The 27577-nt window shown below is 41.1% G+C and overlaps 1 protein-coding gene across 1 annotated transcript in view; it reads left to right on the top strand.

The window, feature by feature from the left end:
• The window catches only part of USP13 (ubiquitin specific peptidase 13), a 119374-nt gene that overhangs the window by 73893 nt on the left and 17904 nt on the right, over nucleotides 1-27577 (top strand). The window contains exons 11-19 of the mRNA XM_019463242.2: nucleotides 2415-2540; nucleotides 4264-4417; nucleotides 6813-6987; nucleotides 13438-13526; nucleotides 15866-15988; nucleotides 17605-17631; nucleotides 20673-20816; nucleotides 23905-24071; nucleotides 25631-25784. Of these exons, the coding sequence (XP_019318787.1) occupies nucleotides 2415-2540; nucleotides 4264-4417; nucleotides 6813-6987; nucleotides 13438-13526; nucleotides 15866-15988; nucleotides 17605-17631; nucleotides 20673-20816; nucleotides 23905-24071; nucleotides 25631-25784 (1159 nt within the window). The remainder of the gene's footprint in view (nucleotides 1-2414; nucleotides 2541-4263; nucleotides 4418-6812; nucleotides 6988-13437; nucleotides 13527-15865; nucleotides 15989-17604; nucleotides 17632-20672; nucleotides 20817-23904; nucleotides 24072-25630; nucleotides 25785-27577) is intronic.

Genomic DNA, 27577 nt, shown 5'->3' with positions numbered 1-27577 from the left:
GTTCTCAGTTTTTAAGAGTCTCTTATGCTTTGGCTCTCTCCCACTCTAACCTTTTTTTTTCTTTCCTTCCCCTCCCCCATGGGTTTCTGTTAAGTTTCTCAGGATAGCAAGTGGAGGTTTTGAGAAGAAGTAGGTGTGCAGCAGCCACACAGTTTGCACAGTACATGAACCACTTCCTCTGCTTGCTTGGCAAGCTGAGGTTTGTCTCACTGAGACCTACTGTGTGCTACAGCTGCCACTCCCTATCTTTGCTTCAGAGAGCTTGGAATTGGAATCACAACTGGAGTTCATTCTGGTTCTGCTCTGTTAGCTGCATGATAATCTGGTCGTAAGACCTCTTTGAGTTGAAAGATCTGTCTGGCACTTCTCTGCCCGTCTCCATTTCTCTAGCTATCAAGTGAGGATAACAGAAGTCTCTTCTTTGCGGGGTTCTTGTGAGTATTGGGTGAAGTGACATGTAACACCATTATTAGATGGGTGAACTTGGAGGGGACTCAGGAAACAGCTTTATCATGAGCCCACCTCTGTCCTCCGTGGTGATATGGACTCATCCTGTTCTGCCTCTTCAGAGCATCTCAGGCAGATCGCCTAGATTTCCAGTGATTTCCTGCAGATTACCAGCATTAAAAAGTCCAGTTCACATCAAAGGCAGTTGAAAGCATCTCTCCCCTACCAGGCTCGGAAGTCATGGAAACCAGCAGTGCACAAGGGCTAGCTAGCATCAGCATCCTCTGGTAGCTTTGTGTCCTTGCTCCCTCTGGCTCTGACCCCTCTAAAGTCAAGTAAGGATCAAGGGATGGAGATACTAGACAAGAGGCAGAGCCTTTCACTGAGCTAGTGTGTTTGGCTTCCTCTTGGCTGCCATGTGTATTCTGCCATGGTTAGCCTTTTTGTAGGGGCACATTAGTGGTTCCTTAGAGGTGTCCCTCCTCCCTGCTTGTCTCCTCAGGGACCTCCACAGGGACCTTTCCCTATTTTCTGTTCAACTGACTTCTGTAACCCCCACCTTGGCTCCTGCCTCAAGTCTCCTCTGCCAGCTGACTTTCCATCATCTTATGCAGTGTCCTTTCTGAAGGAGCCTGGCTACTGTTTTTCTGGTCCCAGGGAAGTTCACATATCCTTATCTATCAAGTTGTCCCTGCCACCCACTCTTTGCACTCTGTCATCCTGGCAGCTGCTGCTAGCCTCCTCCAGCTTCTCCAGGCAAGGGGCAAGCTCCTGGAAACAACCCATGCTCTGATCCAGAAACAGCCAAGGGCACGCTCATGAGCCTGAACACTCTGCAGCGGTTACTGGGGGCATGCTGTGCCATTTCCTCTCTTGGAGGTACAGGCATACGTCGAAGAGAATGTGGGTTTGGTTCCAGACCACCACAATAAAGGGAATACTGCAATGAAGGGAGCCAAATGAATTTTTTGGTTTCCTGGTGCATATAAAAGCTATGTTTATACGACGCGGTGGCCTTCTTTTTTTAATTTTATTTTTTTAATGTTTACTTATTTTTGAGAGAGAGAGAGATACAGAGACAGAGCACAAACAGGGGAGGGTCAGAGAATCTGAAGCAGGCTCCAGGCTTGAACTCGTGAATCGAGAGATCGTGACCTGAGTCGGAGTTGGATGCTCAACCGACTGAGCCACCCAGGCGCCCTGACACTGTGGCCTGTTAAGTGTGTGGTAGCATTATGTCTAAAAAAACCCCCCCAAACAATGTGCATACCTTAATGAAAAATACCTTACTGCCAAAAAATGCTAATCATCATCTGAGCTTTCGGTGAGTTGTAAGTACTGATCACAGGTCACCATAACAAATATACAATAATGAAAAAGTTTGAAATATTTTGAGAATTAAGCAACATTTGACACACAGACACAAAATGAATGAATGCAATTGGAAAAACGGCGCCCACAGACTTGCTTGGTGCAGGGCGGCCACACACCTTCAGTTTGTAAAAAAACACAGTATCGTCGAGTCACGGTGAAGTCAAGCACGATAAAATGAGGTGTGCTGCACCCCCGTCTCTACGGGGGCTTCTCTCAGACTCTCTCACAAGGAGGGAAGGGGGTGCTGCAGAGCTCTCCTCCCCTTTGGCCTCTTTCAGAGAACCCCCACTCCTGCCTCTCTCGCCTGCCCTGAAGTGGGCCATAATGGCCTTCCTTGGAGCATGTCCTGTGAAGATGGGTCGAATAATGCCTTTCTTTAGAGAGTGGAGGTGTTTCTCCTGTGTTTCGTTAATGCGGTGCCTGCTGCACACTAAACGTCCAGCGAACGTTGGCTGTCATCACTGTTTAACTTCTGTGGGCTTTAGTAGTCTCATCTGAAAATCGGGACTTATGGTCATCCCTACCCTGCTGGCCGCTCAGTGCTGTTAACGTGTGTGAAACTATTGTAAGTTGGTTTTATTTTTACATCTCAGCCTCAACAGAATGGGATCTCTCCACGCATGTTTAAGGCCTTCGTAAGCAAGAGCCACCCGGAATTCTCCTCTAATAGACAGCAGGATGCCCAGGAGTTCTTCTTGCACCTGGTGAATCTAGTAGAGGTGAGAAGGTGGTTTTCCAAACTGCTCAAAGCGTTGTAAGAGGTGTGCCCAATCCGCAGGTGCAGCCCACTGTGTTGTGGCCAGGGTGCCCACCCCCCGCCCCTTTCCCGAATCTCTCATGGTCCAAGCTCATGTGGCATTGGTGTGAGGCTTGCTCTGCGCAGCCCATTGGGCAGAGTCACTTCTCAGTCCCTGTTTTCTAGCACTTCTGGATCTTCCTGTTCTTCTTTAATTTGTACTTATAAGAGTGTTTGTCCGTAATTTCATTCACAGGTTTTTTGGTCTCCATGACAGACTTCCTTAAGAGGCGGGTGTGGTCTTTGATGTCCTTGTGCCACCACTCAGAAGAGATGGGCACGTTTTGCTCACAGCAGAGTCAAACCACATTAAACACTGTGGTTTTTCAAAGCTACTGAGAATTTGTGATTAAACTATTTTTCCCCTTCTTAAAAAACAGCCACTTTTTCCTGATTACAAACATGTTCTTGTGGAAAATATAAAAAGGCAGAAAGAAAATAAAAATCACCAGTGAGAACAGCCCCTACCAACAACCAGTGCTAACATTTTGGTGTCTGACCTACCAATCACTTTCTGGGTGCATTTTTTTTAAAATTTTTTTTTTAACCTTTATTTATTTTTGAGACAGAGAGAGAGAGACAGAGCATGAACGGGGGAGGGGCAGAGAGAGAGGGAGACACAGAATCGGAAGCAGGCTCCAGGCTCTGAGCCATCAGCCCAGAGCCTGATGCAGGGCTCGAACTCACGGACTGCGAGATCGTGACCTGAGCTGAAGTTGGACGCTTAACTGACTGAGCCACCCAGGCACCCCTGGGTGCATTTTTTTAAAGCAGGTTTCAAACCCACTGGGACTTGAACTCACGACCCTGGGATCAAGACCTGAGCTGAGATCAAGAGTCGGATGCTTAACCGACTGAGCCACCCAGGCGCTTCCCTGGGTGCATTTATTAATTCTCTCCAGGCTGTTTCATAAGCATTGTTTTGTCTTCTTTCTTTTTAAAATTTTTTTAATGTTTATTTATTTTTGAGAGACAGAGACAGGGTGTGAGCAGGGGAGGGGCAGAGAGAGAGGGAGACAGAATCTGAAGCAGCTCCAGGCTCCAAGCCGTCAGCACAGGGCATGACGCGGGGCTGGAACTCACTAACTGTGAGATCATGACTTGAGCTGAAGTCGGATGCTTAACCGACTGAGCCACTGAGGCACTCCTATAAGCATTACTTTCCACTTAACCTGTTGTGAATGTTTTGCCCATATCGTTACATATTTGGATGTAGCATGATTTCTTTTTTATTTGTATGTAATTTACACAAATGCATTTACATGATCATATCATATGTGCCTTAATTTTTCCAGGGCAACCCTTTATTACCCTCGCCTCCCCCCTGCCTTGTCTTTAGTATGGCTCCCTCACCCCCTTTCTTCTGATTCCATCTAGGTCAGTCCCTCTTTCATAACTGTTCATGGCTGCATAATGTTAATTCACATGATGAACTACAGTTTATTTAACCAGTCCCCCATTTTTTGACTTTAGAGAAATGCCAGTGTTTTGTTATGAACGTACTCTAGGTGAACTGCCATGCCCAGAGGGAATGCTTAGTAATGCCCAGTCTCTACACAAGATTGATAGATACTCTGTTTTATGCCAGTTTTTATTTATGGCTCAATAGTCCTAAATTTACTAACCTGATACAATCTAATCTTCAGAGGAACCGCATTGGCTCAGAAAACCCAAGTGACGTTTTTCGGTTTTTGGTGGAAGAACGTATTCAGTGCTGTCAGACCCGGAAAGTCCGCTACACGGAGAGGGTGGATTACCTGATGCAGTTACCTGTGGCCATGGAGGCAGCAACCAACAAGGGTAATGGTTCCAAAGTGGGAAACTAGCAGTGTGCTTTCTCATACGTGAAAACCCTCGAACTGGAGAGAAGGAATACGGTTCAGTCACTGCCAAGTTGCGTCAGGAGTAGACCCAGCCCAGATGGTGTCTGGTTGGCACGTCTCTTTTCCTCGTTTCCTCAGTCCCCATGTGATTTTCTTGTGAGAAGAGTCCAACGCATCACAGGTTTTAGTTGGAGGGATTACGGATGGAACCTATTTTAGTGCCTATAAATTTGACCAACCAGTTGGCTTGGAGTCAGCTTAATTTGGTGGGACATTATTTGTAATTATAAATGTGGGAAATTCTTTGAACATTAGCACTCATGAGTTGTGCTATAAGTTCTGAGGGAAATGATCAGAACTGCGTTCTTTTTATTTATTTATTCTTTTTGGGGGGGGGGGCGCAAGTGAGCGAGGGGCAGAGAGAGAGAAAGGGAGAGAGAAAGGGAGAAGTGGGCTCACCCAAAGTGGGGCTTGAGCTTACCCGATGTGGGACTCAAACTCAAGAACCATGAGATCATGATCTGAGCTGAAGTCAGATGTTTAGCTGACTGAGCCACCCAGGTGCCCCAGAACTGCATTTAAAAAAAAAAATTTTTAATGTCTTATTTATTTTTGAAACGAAGAGGGACAGAGCATGAGCAGGGGAGGGGCAGAGAGAGAGGGAGACACAGATTCCGAAGCAGGCTCCAGGCTCTGAGCTGTCAGCACAGAGCCCAACGCGGGGCTCGAACCCACGAACTCTGAGATCATGACCTGAGCTGAAGTTGGACGCTTAACCAACTGAGCTGCCCAGGCGCCCCCAGAACTGCATTTTTTGATGTGAGACATTCTAGCAGAGATCTTGAAATAATCTGGCTTTGACCTCTGAGTATTGAAAATGCCTCCTGTGGGAGATGAAGTGGGGCAGGGGCTTTTGTAGGACCAAGACCCGTTAGAAGGGTCTCTGGACTTCAGAAGAAGGTAGAGGAACCATGGCCAGGCTGGGGTCTCAGGAGAAGGTTCCTTCAGTTTGTTTATCTGGTTCTTCCCAAGCAGAATAGAGGAAGGGTATTATCTACTATGTTACTTATGTCCTGTGAACTGGTCATTTCTGTGAAGGTCAACAACCCAGTGGGTGGCCTTTTTCCCTTTTTGGGGGAGGGGTCAGTTTGTTGTACAAATGAGGATTATGATGATTTTTAAGATGAAATGATTTCCATTTTCTATAAGCTCCTGCAACTTTGGACCAGTTTTAAAATTCTTAAAATTTTTATCCATTATATAATGTAGAAATGAGGGTAGGGGTCTGTGATTTGTTTCTGTTTTAGAATAAGGCTTGATTGCTTTCTCTTGCCAGCCTTGGGGATATTCTACTCAGTTCTGTGATCCTCCGTAACTCATTGTTTATGATTTATGAGTAGTAACTATTCTTTTTCAGAAAGGAGATTTATAATTTAGTCTCTGGGAATTGATTGTTGGGAACACCTAATGCTGGCATCCTAGATATAAGTACATCATAAACTGATGGTGGGCTGGACAATGAATTTTAAACCCATGCTCAGATGTGCTTAAGAAAACACATAGGTACATAAGGGTGCTTAAAAACTGATAATTCGGGAGTAATTTGTTTTATTTTGGGTTTTTTTTTTTGGTTAACAAAAGGAATTCCCAAAAAGGCCCTTTCAAAATTATATAAAATTTTGACTTATAGGCAGTTTCCAAGAGCAGATCTGCTGACTCTTGAGAAGTTGATGATGTGATGTTTTCTTTTTCCCTTGGTATTTTAATTGTTTGAGCAGGAATAGTGTAAAAGGCCTTCTAGGTTGGTGGCTCTGCTATCTGAGGTGGTGGGTAACCTCAACCCGAGTTGTCTGGGCAGCATTGGTTAGAATCACAGGCTGTGTGCAGTAGAGGACTCTGGCCCCTATAGGTCTTCTTGCTCCTTGGTCCACACCCTCCATGACCTCTAATCAGAATGAAGAGATGACCCTTTCAGTGTGAAATTCTCTGGTGTGAAGACTTTGTGATTGGAAGGTGGCATTTGGGTAATCCCAGCCTTGACCTCTGGATGAATGAAAGACCAGGTTCCTGCATCACTCACATTACACATGAGGGCAGAACCTCTGATCTGGGCTGGAGTTCACAGGTCCCTCTTGTCAGTCTCAAAGAAGAACAGGCAAAAAAAATATGAATGGCTCATGCGGTCTGTCGGTGCCACTTTAAAGATGGCTCAAGATCAGCCTTTCAGCAGGCTTTTCTGGATCTGTGGAGGGCAACAAGTAAGCAATCTTGCCCCAGCCCAGAAGCCTTCGGGAAGGTTGGCCAAAGGGGGTGTTTTTCACTTTAAGAAGATAAGAGTGAGTACAAGGTCATTCATGTGCTCTTTTACTCAGATGAACTGATTGCCTATGAATTAACGAGAAGGGAAGCAGAAGCAAACAGAAGACCCCTTCCTGAGTTGGTTCGCGCCAAGATACCATTTAGTGCCTGCCTTCAGGCCTTTTCTGAACCAGAAAATGTCGATGACTTCTGGAGCAGCGCCCTACAAGCAAAGTCTGCAGGTGTTAAGTAAGTGTGTATATGTGTGCACCTGTGTGTGTGTTCTTGTATGGTGGGAGTGGGGTGAGGGGGGGACCCTTGACAGGTGGGGAATGGCTAGGGGAGAGGTAGCAGGGAACTGTATAAGTTTGCACATGCTTGCTCACGTGAGATGGGATAATGAATCATACAACCCTAATTATAGAGCTCACTTGTATGAGACCTGTCCAATAAAATGTTCATAATTTATATTATGTGCTAGGGAGGGAATGCCTTTTTTTTATGCCTTTTAAAGGCAAGGCTGTGGTTTATCCTCTATTAGGAATTTCTTTTTTCCAAGAGGATGTAGTCAAGAACTCCAACAACCCCCTACCCCAACCCCATGGTAAGAATGATATTAATGAAGAAATTATGGAAATACTCATGATAGTCTTCAATATTTAAACTCCATATGATATAGTTTAATTCCATAATTAAAAATTTGGCTTAGAACTTGGTGTCCAGGGCTCTCAGGGTATTTCAAAGTGGACATAGGGCTCCTGCTCTTTGTTCAAATGAGCTGCTCAGGACTTAGCTAGGAGATGTTCAGTTTCCACATTGTGTGCCTCATTGTCAGGTACATAAGTTTTTTTTTTTTTTTCTGCCCTTGACACCTTAATCGATTTTATACAGTCAAATGTGTAAAGCCCACATAGTCACATAAAATGAAGGGAGGTCTGGAAGTTTGGTTCTGGGAATTTTATTCCTTTTAGATATTATTTGTTTTTTAAATTTATTTTTAAGAGAGAGAGACAGAGCACAAGTGGGGAAGGGACAGAGAGAGAGACACAGATCTGAAACAGGCTCCAGTTTCTGAGCTGTCAGCACAGAGCCCGATGCAGGGCTCGAACCCACCAGCTGTGAGATCATGAGCTCACGAGCCAACGTCAGATGCTTAACTGAGCCACCCAGGCACCCCCACTCCTTTTAGATATTCTTTGGCCATCTGTCCTCCTGACAAAAATTGAGCACTATCTAGTTGATGTGAAAGGGGAATGAAGGCTGAAGAGCTACTGCTGGATGTTTTATCACCTCAAGTAGCCGTCAAACCTAAATCCTTTATTCTCTGGAACAGCCATCCCTGGGATTCCTCTTTGTTTCAGATGATTGACTTCATATGTTAAAAATGGGGAAGCACAAAGATTTATTTCAAAGAGCTAAAAAAAGCCATAATTTCTTAAAATGATTTTTTTAAATGTTGTTCATATCCAAATGAGGTTAATAATTTTCCATTCCTTTATCAGTTATTCAATGTGAAGTAAGTTTTTATCCTAGGATTGCTGAGTTACAGGGTCTGTGGTGTGTGTGTGTGTGTGTGTGTGTGTGTGTGTGTGTTGTATGTGTGTCCTTGCAGAGAAACATTGATAAGTTGGTGTGGTAAATGTGTGAAATTTACTTCATTGCAACTTGGAGACATCATTGGGCAGTTAGACATCTACAAAGTATCTTAGTGGTAGACCCACTTTCTTTAATTATTTTTCCTCCAGCTTTATTGAGATATCATTGACATTATTGAGATATTAACATATATAGATATATATTGAGATATAATAACATTGTGTACGTTTAAGGTATACAACATAATGATTTTATTTTATTTTGTTTTTTTTTTTAATTATTGACAGTAGGTGGAAGATTTCTCAGTTATCCTTCTCTCTTTGCGCTTTAATTCTGTTTATGTATGGGATATAGAAGTGATCAGGGGACCTGGCCACCTAGAAAGTCCCCAGCATCAGATGTAAGCTGCAGAGTTGTTCTTTGTATACCTGTCTACTTGGCTACCCTTTTCTGTTCTTCAGAAAAGTAGCCTTGTGTCTTAGAAGTGCAAGGTGTGACACACTCTCTGGGCCTGCAGAAAGGAGCCTTCTTATCACTTGGAAGAGGCCCATCGTTAAAATGGAGTTGGGAGGCATTAGCTTTCCAGAGACAGAGGCTCTCACCCCAGGGTGAGTGATCAGGAGATCTAGATCCTTCTCCTGTGTCCACTTCCCAGCCTATGTTCTATCCCAGGGCACAGTCACCACCCAGTGTCCTTCTTGCATCTGTAATGGAGGAATGATGCTTGCTTACCTGGTTTTTAACTCAAGCACTACAGAATATTTAGTTGTAGGCAGTGCTAACATAACTCTCTAGAGGAGGGGTTTCTGCTTTCTCTAATCCTTGACAGTAGATATTAAACACGTTTATTCCTTTCCTCTGTCTTTTACATACATACATGCTCTCATTCTTTTATGTATATGAAAAAAATTAATACTGGATGTATCCAGTTGTTAATAATTGAAAACTGGTCTTTGTGGAAAAGGAGAAGACAATGTTAGGTTAATAAAGCAGCTACCATATTTTGGTCCATTTATTATCCCAGGTCATGTGTTAAGCACTTACCATCAATTGTCATTTAATCCTCTTGGTACTACTGTGAAGTGGGTGCCATTCTCCCCATTTTATGGATGAGGAGATAAAAGGAGAAATAATTGGCCAGTAAGTGGCAGACCTGGAATTCATTCAGATCTATTGAGTTCAAAGTTTAAACTCTTAATTCCTCTGTTACATAGTATCCAATTTCCCTTATCATTTCGTATCTGCTTATATCCTTATAACCCTTATACAAAGCCTTGCATATTCCTTATTATGCCTTATCATGTTTCAAGTATTAGTTTTGGGAGACACAGTTCAGGAGATTCCTAAAATATTTTTTTTCTTTTTCTTATTTCTAGCAATATAGACACGATCTCCTTATGTTAGTTTAGGGTCTTGAATTTTTCTTGTGTTAGACCCAGACACTGAAAGACCAGGAAGAGGCAAAAAAAATGTCCTTTTTGTAGATCTTCAGTCAGTATAGACCAGAATAAAGACTGTTTCTTCAAATAGTTCTGAACAGACAGTCTCTGGGAAGAATATTAGTGTTTGGACATTTCATTCACCTAGCAAGTATTATTGTTCACCTGGAATATTCTAGGCAGTGAGTTGAACAAGACCTAGTTCCTGCCTTTAAGCAGCTCACAGGGGAAGGGTCAATAGGGAGAGATTTTGTGTGGACTTTCATCATTTATGAAGAGGAAGGTACAGTGTAGGATTCCAGAGTGCAAGCTTTGAATGGACAGGTAGTGTTTAATCCCCAGTGCAGAACTTACTGATACGTGACCTTGGCCAAGTGACTTCATCTCCCTAAGCTCCTGTTTCCTTATCTGTAAACCAGGATAATAATAGTTTCTTCCTAGGGTTGGGGTGAAGGTTAAGGCAGGATAAACTATGCAGAGTGCTTTGTATAGTGCCTCACATGCTGTAATTACTATTACCGTTGTTTTTATCTTTCCTTTCCTTTTTTTTTCTTGCCTTAGGTTATACAGTTGGACTGTGGTTGATTAATTGTCATATTTTCAACATATTCAATGGAAAGAATAGAATTGTATTTTTTTAGTTGCCAGGTTTTCAATACAGTGGACAATATTAATTTCACAGAGAAGGACAGCTTATATATTTTCTTATTAAGGCTTTCATAGTGTTTTTGCCTTGATTATGATTGGCAAACAATTGATATACTTTAAATGATGATAATAGGTTGTCAGTAGACAGTTCAACAGTGTTGTCAGGCACAATTCTAAGCACTTTGTATACTAACTGATTTAGTCCCCATAGCAGTTTTTTGAGGTAAATTTGCTGTGTGTCTACCTAGATCTTTTTGAATGGTTTACAGTCTAATGGTCTTTCAGGAAAAATTTTAATTTCCAGGAATTAATTTTAGGAATAAAAGAGTAAGTGGTGCATAATTTACACTTTTTGCTAGATTTAACTAACAAACTTGATGTCCCAAACCTGCAATTAATGAATGCACATTACTGATTTTGAGATTATTTTGAACAGATATATATTGAGCAGTTACTGTCTGTGTGATTCAATTTGAGACCCTCTACAGGCTACAAAGATGAATATAATATATAGCATGTTTACCTAACAGGGTAAATATAATGTGGGCTCCTCTAATCTGATTTCTGGTACTCTTAGGTTGGTAGTTAGTTACCCATAACAAAGGGATGTGTTAAATTATCCACCCCTCTCCCACCACACCCCAGCCTCCAGTTCCCTGCACTGCCCATGGTATCACCAGCTGATTTACTCACCCAGATACTGACCACAGAGCAATTTTTAGAGTCTTGGGGCTTTTCAACCACATTTTGGAAATAACTGATATACTGATGACTTTTGGCTGATCTCACTATTACATATTTTCCAGCTTTGAAGTTGATGTGGTAAGAAGAGATCAGAGAGGTGACATTTTTACATTAGTTGAAAATACTGCAGCTGGAGTTGGTTGGATTTTGGTGAAATTAGGACTTGGCTATATTGGAGTAAGAATGATGTTTATTACTGCTTCTCAGAAGGTAGGAAGCCTAATTAGAGATAATATTACAGTTTCTGGAGAATGAACCAGGGTAATAATAGATAAGTTCCTTAGGATCGTTAAGTTCCTGTTTTTTAAAGAACTCCCTTACATTATTGCCTGGACCATCCTTGTGTTGGAGAATTTGAGATACAGAGAGGTTAAGTGACTTACTTGGGGCAAAAAACAGGTCAGTGATAGACCAAGTCAGTGTTCAGTGCCATGGATTCTAGCTCTTTTATGACAAAATAATCGTGCTAATTCCCTGGGTATACATAGTATATGTTCTAGTGTGCAAGTAGATATGGTTAAGAAATCTGTTTTGTAGATGTGAAAATGGAGCCTCAGGGAGGGTCAGTGATTTGTCCACATTGGAGTGAATTAAGTAGCATATTCTAGACCCAAATCCACATCATTTTGACCCATTTTTGGATAGTGTTTTGTCCCTGTACTATGGCTTTTCTTCTACACTAGGGGGCAGCAATGCATTTGTATTTGCTTTCTGAATTCTGGGCCCACTGCATTCCAGGTAGAAGGCAATGACTTAGATATGAAAAGTAGAGTTTGTGGGGACGGTGTTCGAGAATCTTTCATTTTAAGACATAGTATCTGTCTACAGCTTATTTTCTTTTTTACATAACCTACTATATCCACATTGACACCACATAGAAATGGTTGTTATAAACAAGGTGATAAATGTGGAGAGAATGAGCTGGAACTGGGGCTTGAATTTGGTATAGTAGGTAAATAGTCTGCATGAAATTGTCAAACTAAAGTCTAGACAATTCCTGAAAGTTTGAAGGCAAACTCGAGATATTGACCATATGTATGTTTAAAAATGTAAGGTCAGATTTAGATATTTTAGATGCTTATCTCATTATGTATATATATTTACATATATTTAGGATTCACATGATCATGGATTTTAGATACAGTAGTATTTTAATGAGGTGTTGGCATTTTCAGTAGTCAACCTCAACCAAAGTTTCAATAAACCTTCCTTATGTCAACTTTGTGCTGTAAGATAGTGATTCTCTGTGGGAGCAGAGATTGGGGGTATGTCAGGATTGCTTGTGGAGCTTTTCTTTTTTTTCTGTTTCTCTTTTTTCTTCTTATTTTTTTAATGTTTATTCACTTTTTTTTGAGAGACAGAGACAAAGTGTGAGTGGAGGACGGGCAGAGAGAGAGGGAGACACACAATCTGAAGCAGGCTCCTGGCTCCTAGCTGTCAGCACAGAGCCCAGTATGGCGCTCGAACCCACAAACTGCAAGATTATGACCTGAGCCGAAGTCAGACACTTAACCGACTGAGCCACCTAGCCGCCCCAACTTGTGAAGCTTTTCAAACCCCACATACAAACATGTAGTACATGCACGTATTATCCTGCAGATAATACACACACACACAGACACACACACACAGACACACACACAGTTGGTCCTTGAACAACATGGGTTTGAACTGTGTGGGTCCAGTGGGTTTTTTACAGTACAGTGTTATATTTTCTCTAGCGTATTTATACGGTAAGAATACAGTATATGATGCATATAACATAAAATATGTTTAATTGACTCTATGGTATTGGTAAGGTTTCTGGTCAACAGTAGACTATTAGTAAAGTTTTTTGGGAGTCAAAAGTTATATGTGGATTTTTGATTCCATGGGGGGTTCAGCACCCCTAACCTCTGCGTTGTTCAGGGGTACTAAACTGTACTAAATTCTAGCAAGGGTTTTAGAAAAAGATGTCTGTGGTTGAAAAGTACTTTTCAGAAATACAAAGTGCCACAGCAAAATAAAAGTGTAATTTTGCACCATGCTCCAAATCACTCTCTAAGGACAACATTCTCCTCCGTTAAACATTTTCTCCTTGGGAAAAGGTCAGGAAGAATGACTGGTTGTGGGTGAGTGTGTGTCTGCTTGTGTCTGTTTGAGTGTCCTTCCTTCTCAGTGCAGTCACTGGAACTGCCAGGTGTGCCTCAGACAAAGCTTTGGATGCTTCATGAACTATAATCATGATTCTGATTGCCTTGTTTCATTGATCTAATCCCCTTGTGTTTCCCAGAACATCTCGCTTTGCCTCATTCCCTGAATACTTGGTAGTGCAGATAAAGAAGTTCACTTTTGGTCTTGACTGGGTTCCCAAAAAATTTGGTAGGTATCTTTTGCATGCTTTTGCTTGAAACATCAAATTAGCCATTAAAAAAAATGGCGTGTGAAAGGGCCCATGTGGTTGGCTGTCAGAAATAGTTCCATTTCGTTCTTTTTCCATCGTCCTCACCTTTCTCTTTTGAGTCACAGTATATGATTTGGACTCATAATAAAAACTATCACATGCTGCCCACCCCTGTAATGATGCGTTCTGGGATGACTGGATTCTGAGAGTGAAAATGGCATCTCCACATTATCAAATAAACCATGCTTTCCAAACTTTAACGTGCACACAAATTATCTGGGATCTTGGCAAAATGCAGGTGCTAATTCAGCAGGTCTGGGGTAGGGCCTGGGATTCTTTATTTCTAACAAGCTCCCTGGTAATACTGATGCTGCTGGTGCTGCTGGTCCAGAGACCACCCTTGGAGGTGCAGGTAATTGAAGGTACATGCTCCTCTTATTATTTCTCCTCTGCCTCTAAAGTAGGCAGGTGTGGCTGAGAATAGTCACTTAAATCATACAAATTTTATTAATAACAAAATGAGTATAGTCAGTTGCATTAAATAGTCAAAAAAGGGATTTGATTTTTGCCTTACTTGGGTTTTTTTCTTGCTAATTTCAGAAGCCTTTGTTAGAGGTTAGTTTTCTAGACAATGTATGAGAACATTTTCTCCATCGTCATGATCCAACATCAAGATGTTACTAGGCTGTCTTCCGTGCCGGATGGACAGTTTTACTCTTTGTCATTTCTCAAGCAGGTAGCTCAGGCTGCTTGCCAGTCTTAAAGATTTTCTGGTTTTGAGGGCTTAAAAAATAACTCAGGTCTTATACTGGTTAATTAAGCACTCATCTGCTCATCTGAAGGGGGTAGGTAGAAAGAATGTAAAATCAGCAGGACGGATTTCCCCAGAACCTCTAGCACTCCATTGACATGGCACTTGCTTGCCACGTGACCTTGTGCAGGGCCGTGACTGATTCTGCAGCACATCTTCGATTTTCCTGGTGGAATGATTTTGTGGGCAGGATGATCATCACTCAGCCTTTCCTCTGTGGACCTGAGAAGTACTTGAGAGAGAAAACTGCTTTCTTCTAAAGGCTTTTAACTGCTTTGGAAACAGCTTTCTTATTTTTCTTTGTTATTGGATTTTCTGTAAAAATTCAGATCAGATTTCATAGACTTGCTGAATTTAAAGGAGCCTCAGAGCTTTAATGAACCTGAATTTTTCTGTTGAGGAACAACTGTATTGACTTTGTCGGACATTATGTTTGTTTTTGCTATCCCCTGAGATTGAAAAAAATTTTTTTAACTAAGCTTTTTCTCTGGGTTGTTGTTTTAAAATAGGATTTATGTATCTGACATCATAGCTAGTTTTGGGGATAGTATTTTCAGGTTCTGTGTGCTAGCCCAAGAGACCTATCCCACACCAACATTGGGACCCATTTTTCATTATTGTCATAACTGAATATAACACTAAATCTCAGCAGACTTTTAGACTAATAAATTTTGTATTTAAGTAAGTCAGCACAATAACAACTGACCTGAGCAGTTAAAAAAAAATACCCCAAGCCTAATACACTTGAGATTCAATTTTATTTTTTTAAAACTTCATTCTTTATTACCTTGGTTAGAATGATCGCAGTGCCTGTCATGATCTGAGAAAAGGCATAATCTAGGGGCTGCAAACTCAAATGCCTAACAAGCACAGGGATTAATGTAAATGAAAGAAGTACATTGGATATAAGAAATGTGTAGCCTGGCTATCTTGGTCTTTCTTGGGTATTTCCACTTTGGATAAAGACATGGCTTAGAAAATCATTTCTTTACCAGAAGAATCAGAATAGCACAAATATGATGCTCAGGATCAGTAGGCAGCAGTGGGGTCTGTGATAGGCTCTAGGGCACATATTGTCTAGAGTGGAAGCTGAAAATTAGACCCAGGCAGTTATTACCATTTGAGAATATGCTATAGCTTTCTGTTTTTCAAAATAAGCTGGAAATAGGGATATTTAAATGAAATCTTCTGATTTAAAAATTGGAATTTGTTGCCAACATTTTAAAAACATTAAACAGAAAGTGTCTGGGCCACAAATAGTCTTTGGGTTCCCAGTTTACAACCTCTTGCTTGTTCAGTGTGAAATGTTCTGTACTTTCCCTCTGCTTCTCCATTAAATCTAACTAGTCTCAGTGAGTTTACTGGTCCAGTAATCTACTCCAGGGAACTGAAAAGCATCCCTTAGCTCTGCTTAGACACATGTACATAAGAGTTAGAGGTGCTGGTTTTAGGGGGTGATTGTGGGTTTTTGGAGAGTTGGTGAATGTAATCTCTCTAATTTTGCAGATGTTTCTATTGACATGCCAGACCTACTTGATATCAACCATCTCCGAGCCAGGGGGTTACAGCCAGGAGAGGAGGAACTTCCGGACATCAGCCCCCCTATCGTCATTCCTGATGACTCAAAAGGTACCATCTTCTGTCAGGAGGATGTTCTCTCACTGTCTCCCTGCCCCACCCGATGATGAAGTCTCTTCTCTTCCACCACTCTGTTGTCCCTTGGCCATTTTCCTGTGTTTAACCCACCACAGACATACAGTAGGAGGCCTGGCTGCAACAGTAAACTTAAATTAGTCATGGGAGGAGGCACAGACCCATGATGAGTAAATGAAATGGACCTGCAGAAATCACTGGTAACAGAGGGCAGCAAATCTCCAAACAGTTTTTAGGTTATGTTGCCTCTGGCTTCCTCTGCCTCTTCTTCCCCCAAACGGACCTGTAGGGAAGATAAGGAGTGTGTTTTCAGTAGGCTTTTAGTTTTGAGGAGCTGTGTCCTCTTGGGAGTATGGTTGGACAGCCAGAAGGGGAAGTTCAATAGTGCATGTTGGTTTTAAAAATCTTGACCACATTTTACCTCCCCAGCTTAGTCACTGTTTCATACAAGGGAGCAGTTGGCTCTGTGAAGACTAAATTTTTATTTAGAAATACTTAACTTAAAAAAATTTTTTTTAATGTTTATTATTGAGAGACAGAGACAGAGACAGAGACAGAGACAGAGAGCATGAGCGGGGAAGGGGCAGAGAGAGAGGGAAACACAGAATCCAAAGCAGGCTCTGAGCTCAGAGCTGTCAGCACAGAGCCCAAAGCGGGGCTCAAACTCATGAACTGTGAGATCATGACCTGAGCCGAAGTCAGATGCCAACCAACTGAGCCACCCAGGCACCCCTAGAATACTTAACTTTTTAAGGGAAAAGGACATACAGAAAATAATTGCTTCATCTTTGTGGATCTGAGGACAGGGGCAAAAAATCTTGGTTTTATTGTTAGCTCGGTTACTGATGAAATTGGTTTCATTGTGGTTTCATTTGCTCACCTATCTATTTACTGTTCACCTTTTTAATCAGTTAATTAGGTGAATTAATAGTGATAGAGCACTCTGGTCCCCTCTACCAAAGGTTTTTCATTAGTTGAGCATTGAATATTATTGGTGACCAAGTTCAGGTGCCAAAGAAGGGTAAGGTGAATCCAGAAGGAGCAAGATCATATTCAAGATAGGCATCTATGTTCCATTATTATCTAGTGCTAAGGCAAATGCTAAATTGTAGAGTATGGAAAGTAGGGAATGGAACTCTGCGTGGCACACTCTGTTATGTGGCATAGGTGGTCCATTCAAGGGGCCAGAGAGCATAGATCAGTGTCAGCATCAGAGAAATACAAGATGGTTTATAGTTCATTAGAACTGCTCCTGCTTTCTCTGATGTTTCTAACAGAATCCTTAGTTTGTAATTATATAGAGTTCTTAGAAATACAGGGAGATAAATCATTTCGTTCATTAAGGTGATAACCAGAGCATCATGTTTTATCTGATTGAAATGCCTGAAACCTGTTTATTTTCACTCCCTACTGTGATGATTTCATATTGAACAGACTTGGTGGTATGTGTTGGGGGGAGCTGAGTGGTTGACAACAGTGTGGAATCCCTCGGGGTTGAGGGATTAGAGAGTGCCCTGCATGAACTCTTACTTTTTCTCTAAAACTCTTTGCCATGCTTTGGTCTCATTTCTTCCCTCTCCTTTAATTTCCAGATCGCCTGATGAACCAACTGATAGACCGTATGTATCTTTCGAAATTTTTCTCAGTTGTCCTACAGTTGTCCTGGGTCTGACATTTATCTTTGGGAATTCAATAAAGGGGCATTGTTCTCTACATGTGTATGTGTGTAGCTTTTTCCTGGGTAGGAATGATTCTTCGTCTGCAAGTTGAGTTACCAGTAAATGTAAACCAGTGACATGGTGATTAAATGCTCTGTAGCTCAGAAGAGTGATCATCAGCATGAAAGCCAACCAGCCCCGGATTGGAAACCTGGCCCTGCCATTTATGACTGTGCAACCTAGAAAAATTTACTTAACTTCTCTGAGCCTCAGTTTCCTCAGGTGTGAAGGTGGGCTAATGATGCCATTTCTTCCCACTCTGGCCATGAGTAGGGCTCTAGAGCAATGATGGCACTGTGGCCCAGCATTTTTTCCACTCCTGCTGTTGGACAGGACATGGCTGTATTAATTAATACTCTAAAGGTTATTAGTGTCATTGGATTGTGTTAATTTTGTAGACTTTTAGTTCCTTAATCCTGTGGGAATTGGTACTCTTGGTTTTCTGAAAAGAACATAATAAACTATTTATAATGAATATTTAGAGATTAATTAGGAGGAAGAAGGAATGTTTAACACTAAATACTCTCAATCTTTTTGTCTACAAAGCCCTCCTGGAGACAAACTATTGTTAATTTAGAAGTTCATGTATTTTGCAAATGATTGATCATGTGGCTTAGACCTCCACATTTCTTTTCCTTGGTCAATTACGGTTTGCTCTTTGCTAGAAGAAGCTGTTAGGGTCAGCGAGGGTCTTGGGAAAGCCATTGTCTCTGTGCATAATCTATAACAATAACAATGGCTGTTACTACTTTTGAATGGTTACCATGAGTTATATTGCATTTATTATTTCATAAATTCTTCCAATGATAAATAGTTTTACTATTCATACAAAATCCAGGTTCTTATTTGATTTTCACAGTAAGAAGGGCAGGGCAGGTAACCTTTTACAGAGTATAAAATTAAGACCCAGAAAACTTCAGAGACCAAAGAGCTGGGACCAGAACCAGATCTAGGAGTCAAATGTGCTTTTCATGCCACTTGACATTTTCTGGAATGTGAGAGGTTTGCTGGCTGCTCCAGATCCTCCAGAGAGCTGTCCTTGCAAGGCTTTTGCCCCAGGGGAGGTGATGGGTGGTTGGACCTGACTGCCAGAGGAGTCTGCCTCTGATTGGAAGCACTTAGCCATTTTCCAGTGTTAATGGTTTGGCCATTGATTTCTTCCTAGATCTGAGCCTGCTGTCTTATCAGCAATTACCTGTACTCAACAGGAGAAGTAGAGTGATCTGGGCTTGTTTAACATTTGCATCCTTCCTTTCTCAGATTTTTAAAAAGAATAACTTTGATTATTTTCTTATTATGAGAGTAAAAAGGTATTTATAAATTATGGATCATCAGTAGGAGCCATCTATGGTTTCATCGCCCATCTATAATCACTGTTAACTCTTGGCACATATCCTTCCCCTGTCCTTGACCCATGCCTGGCTCACTTAATTTTTCACAAAAATGGAATTAAACGCTTTCAATCTAATATGTTATTATAGACATACATACACCATTTATTGAGCTGCGCTTCTTAAACTGCATTGTAGGGAACATTAGAGTCTTACAAGATGTTGAAAGGTATCCTGTAGAGTTTCCTAGTTTCTTTACTGTAGGAGTCTTTATTACAGGATGTTTGAGTCTTCACTGTGCTGATGCACCTTGTGATTTCTAAGGGGAGAATAGAGAATGTAGATTTTAAAACTAATTTGGCCATGGAAACCCCTTGTTTTGTGGTTCAATAATGACATCTCTCTTGGAACACAAGGCCACCATACAACACAACTTGGGAGCCACTGTTGTCCTAAATCATTGCTTTCTTAAAATTTGGTCTTGATAGGATGTTCTGTGTATCTTCCTTGTATGATAAATACATTTTGGATATAATTTTTATAGAAAAGATATCTCTCATCCTCAGTTCTACTACTACTGTGTTCTACTAATTGCCATCTTTGGCAGAATTTTCAGTAGAGACATCACGACACGGAAAACATGAGGGATATATTTTGTGCTCCTCTTCCCCCCTAGTTGTTGGATAATTTGAGAGCACTATGTAGGTGTTTATGTGTGCACTTATGCATACATGTATGTGTATATATATAAACATGTATATACATGTGCAAAAGTATATACAAAAAATTTATTGGCCTATATACATGTATGCATTATACATGCATGTATTTATGTGTGTATGTGTGTACATGTACATATATATAGATACACATGCCTGTAGGTTTTAATGTATATTTTTGTACATTATACATATACAGACGTGTGCTTCTATGTATACACATGGACACACACACACACACACACACATACGTATGCACACACATCTCCACCAACATCTATCTATTATTATGAAAAGAAAAGAAAAGAAAATGCTCTGTGTCCAAGCCCAAGTTAGGTTTGTAAAGGCTATCTCTTTCAAAATCTTAAATGTATACCATTACAGAACATATTCTGTCTTTTCTACTTAACATTTGGGCTCTCCATTTCCCCAGAGCTGATTATTTCCTTTGACCTGGTATATATAAAATACATATATTTTCCTAAAGGCCTGGTATAATTTCCTATGGGATTTAAAGAATAGGCTTTTAGGCCTGTAGATAATTCTTTTCTCTTCAGATTTCAGTCATAGAAGAACTGCTATAGGAAAGGTCTTGAGATGATCTGAGAGGTTGAAATGGTTCTGGGAATATACCAGATCTCCCCTTATGAAATTAGAGAATTGTTTTTCCGTGCTTGGGCTGTCCAGATAGTTAACATGGTTCCTATTTAGGTCAGATATAAACTCAGCTCAAATAGCTAAATATTTGGATGACTTAAAACACAACAAAACAAAGTTAAACCACCAAAAAATAGCACTTTGTTTGGATAGCACGTAGATAGTGGGTGAGGAGAAGCTAAGACCAGAAGAGAGTTTACATTTTTACACCAGAATATTCTGTTGTGCCCCATAGCCTCAGACATTGATGAGTCATCAGTGATGCAGCTGGCCGAGATGGGTTTCCCTCTAGAAGCGTGTCGGAAGGCTGTGTACTTTACTGGAAATATGGGAGCTGAAGTGGCCTTCAACTGGATCATTGTTCACATGGAAGAGCCAGGTCAGTGGTTGGAAAGGGGAATAGCTTTGGAGACTGATGAGATCTTCAGTGTTGCTAAGCCATGGAGATACTAACATGTCCTCTGAATGTGTCCCAGAAAATGACTTTTTAGCTCATGATTTAGCTTCTTAGCTCACTTTTTCCTGCCCCTCATAATTTAACTTTTTAGGTCACTTTTTTTTCTGCTTCAGTGAGGTGGCACTTTGCCTGTGGAGCAGAGTCACAGTGTTAATCTTTACTCTCACTCTCTCTGTTTTTTTAAATAATAGCTTTACTGAGATATAGTTCACCTTTTTTTTTTAAGTGAGTACTTTACATTTATTTATTTATTTATTTATTTATTTATTTATTTTTTTCACCTTTTTAAAAATGTTTATTTGTTTTTGGGAGACAGAGACAGAATGTGAGTGGGGGAGGGGCAGAGAGAGAGAGGGAGACACAGAATCTGAGGCAGGCTCCAGGCTCTGAGCTGTCGCCGCAGGGCCTGATTCAGGGCTTGAACCCATGAATCGTGAGATCGTGACCTGAGCTGAAGTCGGATGCTCAACCAACTGAGCCACCTAGGCATCCCATAATTCACCTTTTAAAGTATGTAATTCAGTGGCAAAAAGACCAGTGGAAAGATGTGGGACATACAGGCATATGTCAGAGAGATGTTGTAGGTTGAGTTCCAGACCACCACAATAAAGTGAATCAAATGGATTTTTTAGTTTTCAGTGTATATAAAAGTTATGTTTACACTATACTGTAGTCTGTTGAGTGGGCAATATTGTTTACTGAAAACCACTGGGTGTACACTTCAAGTGGGTGAATTATAGGGTGTGTGAATTATACCTTAATAAAGTAGACAGAAGTGAAAGCTAACTAAACAACCCCCATTTCTTCATGCACAGTTTTCTATTTCAAGTCCTTATCATTTCTTAGTTAGAAATATAGGCATATCTCATTTTATTGCACTTCATCTGATTGCACTTTGCAGATATTATACTTTCTACAAACAGAAGGTCGGTGGCAACTCTGTGTTGAGCAAGTCTATTGGTGCCACTTTTCTAACAATATTTGCTAACTGCGTGTCTCTGTGTCACATTTCTGGTAATTCTCACAATATTTCAGACTTTTCCATTATTATTCTATTATGTGATCTGTGATCAGTGATCTTTGATGTTACTGTTGTAACTGTTTTGGGGTACCACAAATTGCACCCGTAAGATAGCAAACTTAATCCACAGATGTGTGTGTTCTGACTGCTCCACCGACCAACCATTCCCCTGTCTTTGTCCCTCTTCTTGGGCCTCCCTATTCCCTGAGACACAACAATATTGAAGTTAGGCCAGCTAATAACTCTATGCTGGCCTCTAAGTGTCCAAGTGAAAGGAAGAGTCACACATCTCTTAACTTAAAAGCCAGGAATGATTCAGGTTAGAGAGGAAGGCGTATTGAAAACAGAGAGGCCAAAAGCTAGGCCTCTTACACCAAACAGTTAGCCAAGTTGTGAAGGCAAAGCAAAAATTCTTCCACAGAAATGAAAAGTGCTACTCCACTGAACACACCAGTGATGAGAACACACAGCAGGTTTATTGCTGATTTGGAGAAAGTTTTAGTGGTTTCGACACAAGATCAAACCAGCCACAACATTCCCTTGAACCAAAACCTAGTCTAGAGCAAGGCCCTCACTCTCTTCAGTCTGTGAAGTCTGGGAGAGGTGAGGAAGCCATAGAAGAAAAGTGTGAAGCTAGCACAGGTTATTTCATAAGATTGAAGGAAAGAAGCCATGTCCATAACATAAAAATGCAGGTTTTTCAACAATCAGGCTGTATTGTTTTACATTCTACCACCAATGTATGAGGGTTCCAATTTCTCCATATCCTCACCAACCCTTGTTATTATTGTTTTTATTATAGCCATTCCAGTGGATGTGAAAGTGGTAGCTCATTGTGATATTGATGTGCATTTCCCTAATGATTAATGAGGTAGAGCATCTTTTGATGTCCTTGTGGGTAATTTAAATCTCTTTGGAGAAATGTCTATCCAATCTTTTGCCCATTTTTTTTTTTTTTGAGAGAGAGAGAGAGCACTTGTGCAAGCATGTGTGTGTGCAAGTGGGGGAGGGGCAGAGGGAGAGAGACACTCTTAAGCGGGCTTCACGACATGAGGCTTGATCTTGATTATGAGATAATGACCTGAGCCAAAATCAAGAATCTAACACTCAATTGACTGAGCCACCCAGGCAGCCCAACTTTTGCCCATTTTTAATGAAATTATTTGTCTTTTTATTGTTGAGTAGTAAGAGTTATTTTCATAATCAATACAAGTACCTTACTGTATACATGATTTGCAAATATATTCTCTCATCCTGTGAGTGTTTTCACTTTCTTGATGGTATTTTTTTTTTTAATTTTTTTTTTTTTAACGTTTATTTATTTTTGAGACAGAGAGAGACAGAGCATGAACAGGGGAGGGGCAGAGAGAGAGGGAGACACAGAATCTGAAACAGGCTCCAGGCTCCGAGCTGTCAGCACAGAGCCCGACGAGGGGCTCGAACTCACGGACCGTGAGATCATGACCTGAGCCGAAGTCGGACGCTTAGCCGACCAAGCCACCCAGGCGCCCCTCTTGATGGTATTTTTTGAAGCACAAAAGTTTGCAATTTTGATGAAGTCTAATTTTCTATGTTTTTTCTTTTGTTACTTGTATTCTTGTTGTCATAGCTAAGAAGCCATTGCCTATCCTAAGATCTCTAACATTGAGGTCAGGGAGCCATTTTGAGTTAATCTTTGAATATAGCTTGAGGTAGGGATCCATCTTCATTCTTTGTATGTGGACATGCAGTTGTTCCAGCACGATCTGTTGAGAAGACTGCCCTCCCCCATTGAGTGGTCTTGTCAAAACTCAACTGACCATAAATCTATGGGTTTATTTTTGGACTCTCTGAATTCTGTTTTAGCTGATCTATATGTTTATCCTTAATGCTAGTACCAACTGTCCTGATTATTATAACTTCGTAGGTATTTTTCCTTCTTAGCTCTAAAATGTTGTTTATTTCAAGACTAAAAAAAGGAAAAGACCTGAGAATGATTATTTTCCCCAGATTTTGCCGAACCACTGACCATGCCTGGTTATGGAGGAGCGGCTTCTGCTGGGGCCTCTGTTTTTGGTGCTACTGGATTGGATAACCAACCTCCGGAGGAAATTGTAGCTATCATTACTTCCATGGGATTCCATCGGAATCAGGCTATTCAGGCGCTACGAGCCACGGTAAGCGTGAGAGATAGTGTGAGAATATTCTCCACTTATTGGAGGTCATGTGTATTTCTGCCAGTAGCCGTTGGGCTTTCCAGTGTCCTTTGATCATTTGGAATCATGTTCATCTCGCTCTGTACCCCACCATGGCCCATAGAAATTATATTTGCATATATTATATATATATAGCTAAAATAAATGATTGGGGGGAATTATATGGGCAGTTTAAGAACAGGGAGTAAAAAATAAAAAATAGGGAGATAATGCAGCCAGGGCAAGATGACCAAACCTAAAGAAACTGTATCATCTTGGTGTTTATTACTCGCAGGGGTCTGAGATTTGACTTGGAGCTTCCTTGGGGCCTTAGAGCAGAGAAGGATGCATTAGATTCAGTGTTCGATAAGGCAGTTCTTGAGGAGAAATTTTACGTTTCTGAGACCAAGACCTTGGAGAAGTGTCTATCAAAAGTTCTCAGAGAGAAGACTGAATGGCTTCTGGAATTTTCCACTTCTGTTTCTCTCTGAGGAGAGAGAAGATGCTTCTGGTATTAATGAACTTCTGATGTTATCAGGAGAGAAGAGACCATGCAACTAGAGGGTACATAGAAGTCATCCTCTTATAGTACAGATACCTGTTTAATATTGAGGGAAAGTACTTTTTTTTTTTCAACCCACCCTCCCTTGCCACACCATATCCATTTTTGAGTGGATGTCTGCTACTGATTCTTTCTTACCTTTCCTGACTGGTTGCCTGCTGGGGTCCATTGTTGAGGTCATATAACAGTTCTCAACTGATGCATGGGGTGTGGCTGGAACAATCTGTTTCCCTTTAAAATGCTTGAAATATCTCAACTGGAGTTAGTTTTCATTCGGGGTACTTGCTTTGCCCCACTTATTTTACTGCCTGAGTGTTTCATTGGAGATTCTGATGATGTTGAAACAAATTCTTTAACCTGCCATTGATGTCACAAACAGAGGAAAATGTTTTTATGGTCAATTGGTTTGAACTTCATGGAGTTCAGTTTAAAACAATATAACCTCACTAACCAATGCTGTCACCATTAATCAAGGCATTAATCTTGTCTCTACTGCAATTTCAACAGTTCTGCTGACATTGAGGGAGAAGATGCGCTAACATGGTACTCACATTGGCATCCCTTCTACCTGGCATGGCTCTGCAGAAAACACAGTTGATAGGGAATGTGGTGCATGCAGTTATTGTGGCCTGAAAAAGGGCTGTTCTTAGACATAGGCAATACTCTTTGATATTCTGCACCTCATCAGTAGCATTAGCCTGTGGAAACACTGATCTAAGACTGATATGGACTTTGGAATGCTGGTCTGCTGCTCAGAACTGTTTTCTGGTGAATCCAATTACAGACCCCAGTTGGGAGACTCAGAGAATACCAGCTAAATGTGCATTTCATATGCAGGGTCAGAGCTTCTCACTCAGAAGCACTTAGGACTAATGAATTCAGGCCTCCTGTCTTATCTGCTTGACATCCTGGTTCAAGTGGGCAGGATATAATGAGGCCCTGGGACTGCATTCATTGTAAAAATGTTTTATTTTATTAGAATAATAACCTGGAAAGAGCCCTGGATTGGATCTTTAGTCACCCTGAGTTTGAGGAGGACAGTGACTTTGTGATCGAGATGGAGAATAACGCCAATGCAAACATTATTTCTGAGGCCAAGCCTGAAGGACCTAGAGTCAAGGATGGATCTGGAAGTAAGTTCTTGCCTTAGGGATCGTCTGAGCAATCGTGACCATCCGTTGGCTCATGCCCTCCTCCCCCCACCCCAACTCACATTAAAACCTTTGCCATCATCCACAATCAACACAGATACCGTCTTCTCGTAAATGGTGCATTTTGCCATTTTTTCATGGCCGTGGTGATCCGATGAAGTCTTGGACAAACTTAAGAGTCGTGTGTTGCCTAGAACTGTGTGTGCTTAAGCTTAGTGATTGCTGTCAGTTTGTCACTCCTTTGAGATAAATTTTTTTCATGGACCGTGGAAATTTTTGTCCAAATGAGAGCATTTACTTTCATGGTAGTATTTTTTTGAATAATTGAAAAGCAGTCTTATACCCTTGACCCTGTCATTGCCCATACCAACTGCTCATAATTTTTTGAACAGCTATCAAGAGGAAGAGGCCAGTATTCTACTTTTTTTTAAGTTAGTTTGTTTATTTATTTATTTATTTTAGTAATCTCTACACCCAGTGTGGGGCTCAAACTCACGACTCTGAGATCAAGAGTCATACAGTATTCAACCTTTTAATAGCAAACACATATGTATCACTAGGTGCCGGGCACTTATTCTAAGAACTTGGTATATAGACCCTCATTTAATCTTCAACACACCTATTTTACATGTGAGAAAACAGAGGCACAGAAAGATTACATCCTTGCCCAAGTCACACAGCTCTTAAGAGATGGAGCTAGAGGGGCGCCTGGGTGGCTCGGTCAGTTGAGCGTCCGACTTCGGCTCAGGTCACGATCTCACGGTCCGTGAGTTCGAGCCCCGCGTCGGGCTCTGTGCTGACAGCTCAGAGCCTGGAGCCTGTTTCGGATTCTGTGTCTCCCTCTCTCTCTGCCCCTCCCCTGTTCATGCTCTGTCTCTCTGTCTCAAAAATAAATAAATGTTAAAAAAAAAAAATTAAAAAAAAAAAAAGAGATGGAGCTAGAATTCAAACCCAGAATCCCATGTTCTTTACCACTATGATGCCCTGCTTCTTGAGCTGTCATCGCCTCTAGAAGAGTGTTGTCTTATTAGCCTGGTGGTCACCACCTCCTTGAGTCAGAGGCCAGCTCGCCTCATTGCTCAGCATTATTTCTTTTGCACACCTCCTTCCCCCACCACATATAGCTCAGCTGCCTTGCTGGCTGTAGCCACACCACCAGCTTACTCAGGGCATCGACTCTCCCTACTTCTAGGCCTTTGCTCAGGTTAATCCTTAATTGTGAAATGCCCTTCTCTCCCATCACTTCCCACTAAAATCCTGACCATTATTCAGAACTTGGCCACAGATTCTATTCCGTGGGACTGCTTTCCCAGGATCTTTATAATTAGTGCTTCCTTATCTCATGCCAGTAATAATTATACTGATATTAATGATACTTCCGTTTGTGCCACAGTTAATCCTCACAATAATCCTATGAGGTAGATATCATTATTATGTCCATTTTATAAATGAAAAAAATGAGGTAGAAGAGAAGGTTAAGCTTGTCGAGGTCACATAGCTAGCTAGTGATGGGTATAGAATCAGAATTCCAATCCAGGTAATCTGCCTCCAGAGCCTGTGACTGAAACCCCTATAACATAATGTTTATTCTTTTGTTATTAGAAGTTTCAAATTCATCTTGCAACATAAAATTATTTATGTAAATATTTGCATCTCCTGTTTGGGAGCTTGTGGAAGGGAGAGGCTGTTTTATTTTTATAAAGCTCATGGTGTCTAGCACATAGAAAGTACCAAGTAAAAAATAATTGGATTTAATTAATTTTACATTAGCAGCA

The sequence above is a fragment of the Panthera pardus genome, unplaced genomic scaffold (assembly GCF_024362965.1).
Source record: "Panthera pardus isolate Hobbes unplaced genomic scaffold, ASM2436296v1 HiC_scaffold_16, whole genome shotgun sequence".
Lineage (NCBI taxonomy): Eukaryota > Metazoa > Chordata > Mammalia > Carnivora > Felidae > Panthera > Panthera pardus.
This window is presented reverse-complemented; position numbering and strand designations above follow the sequence as displayed.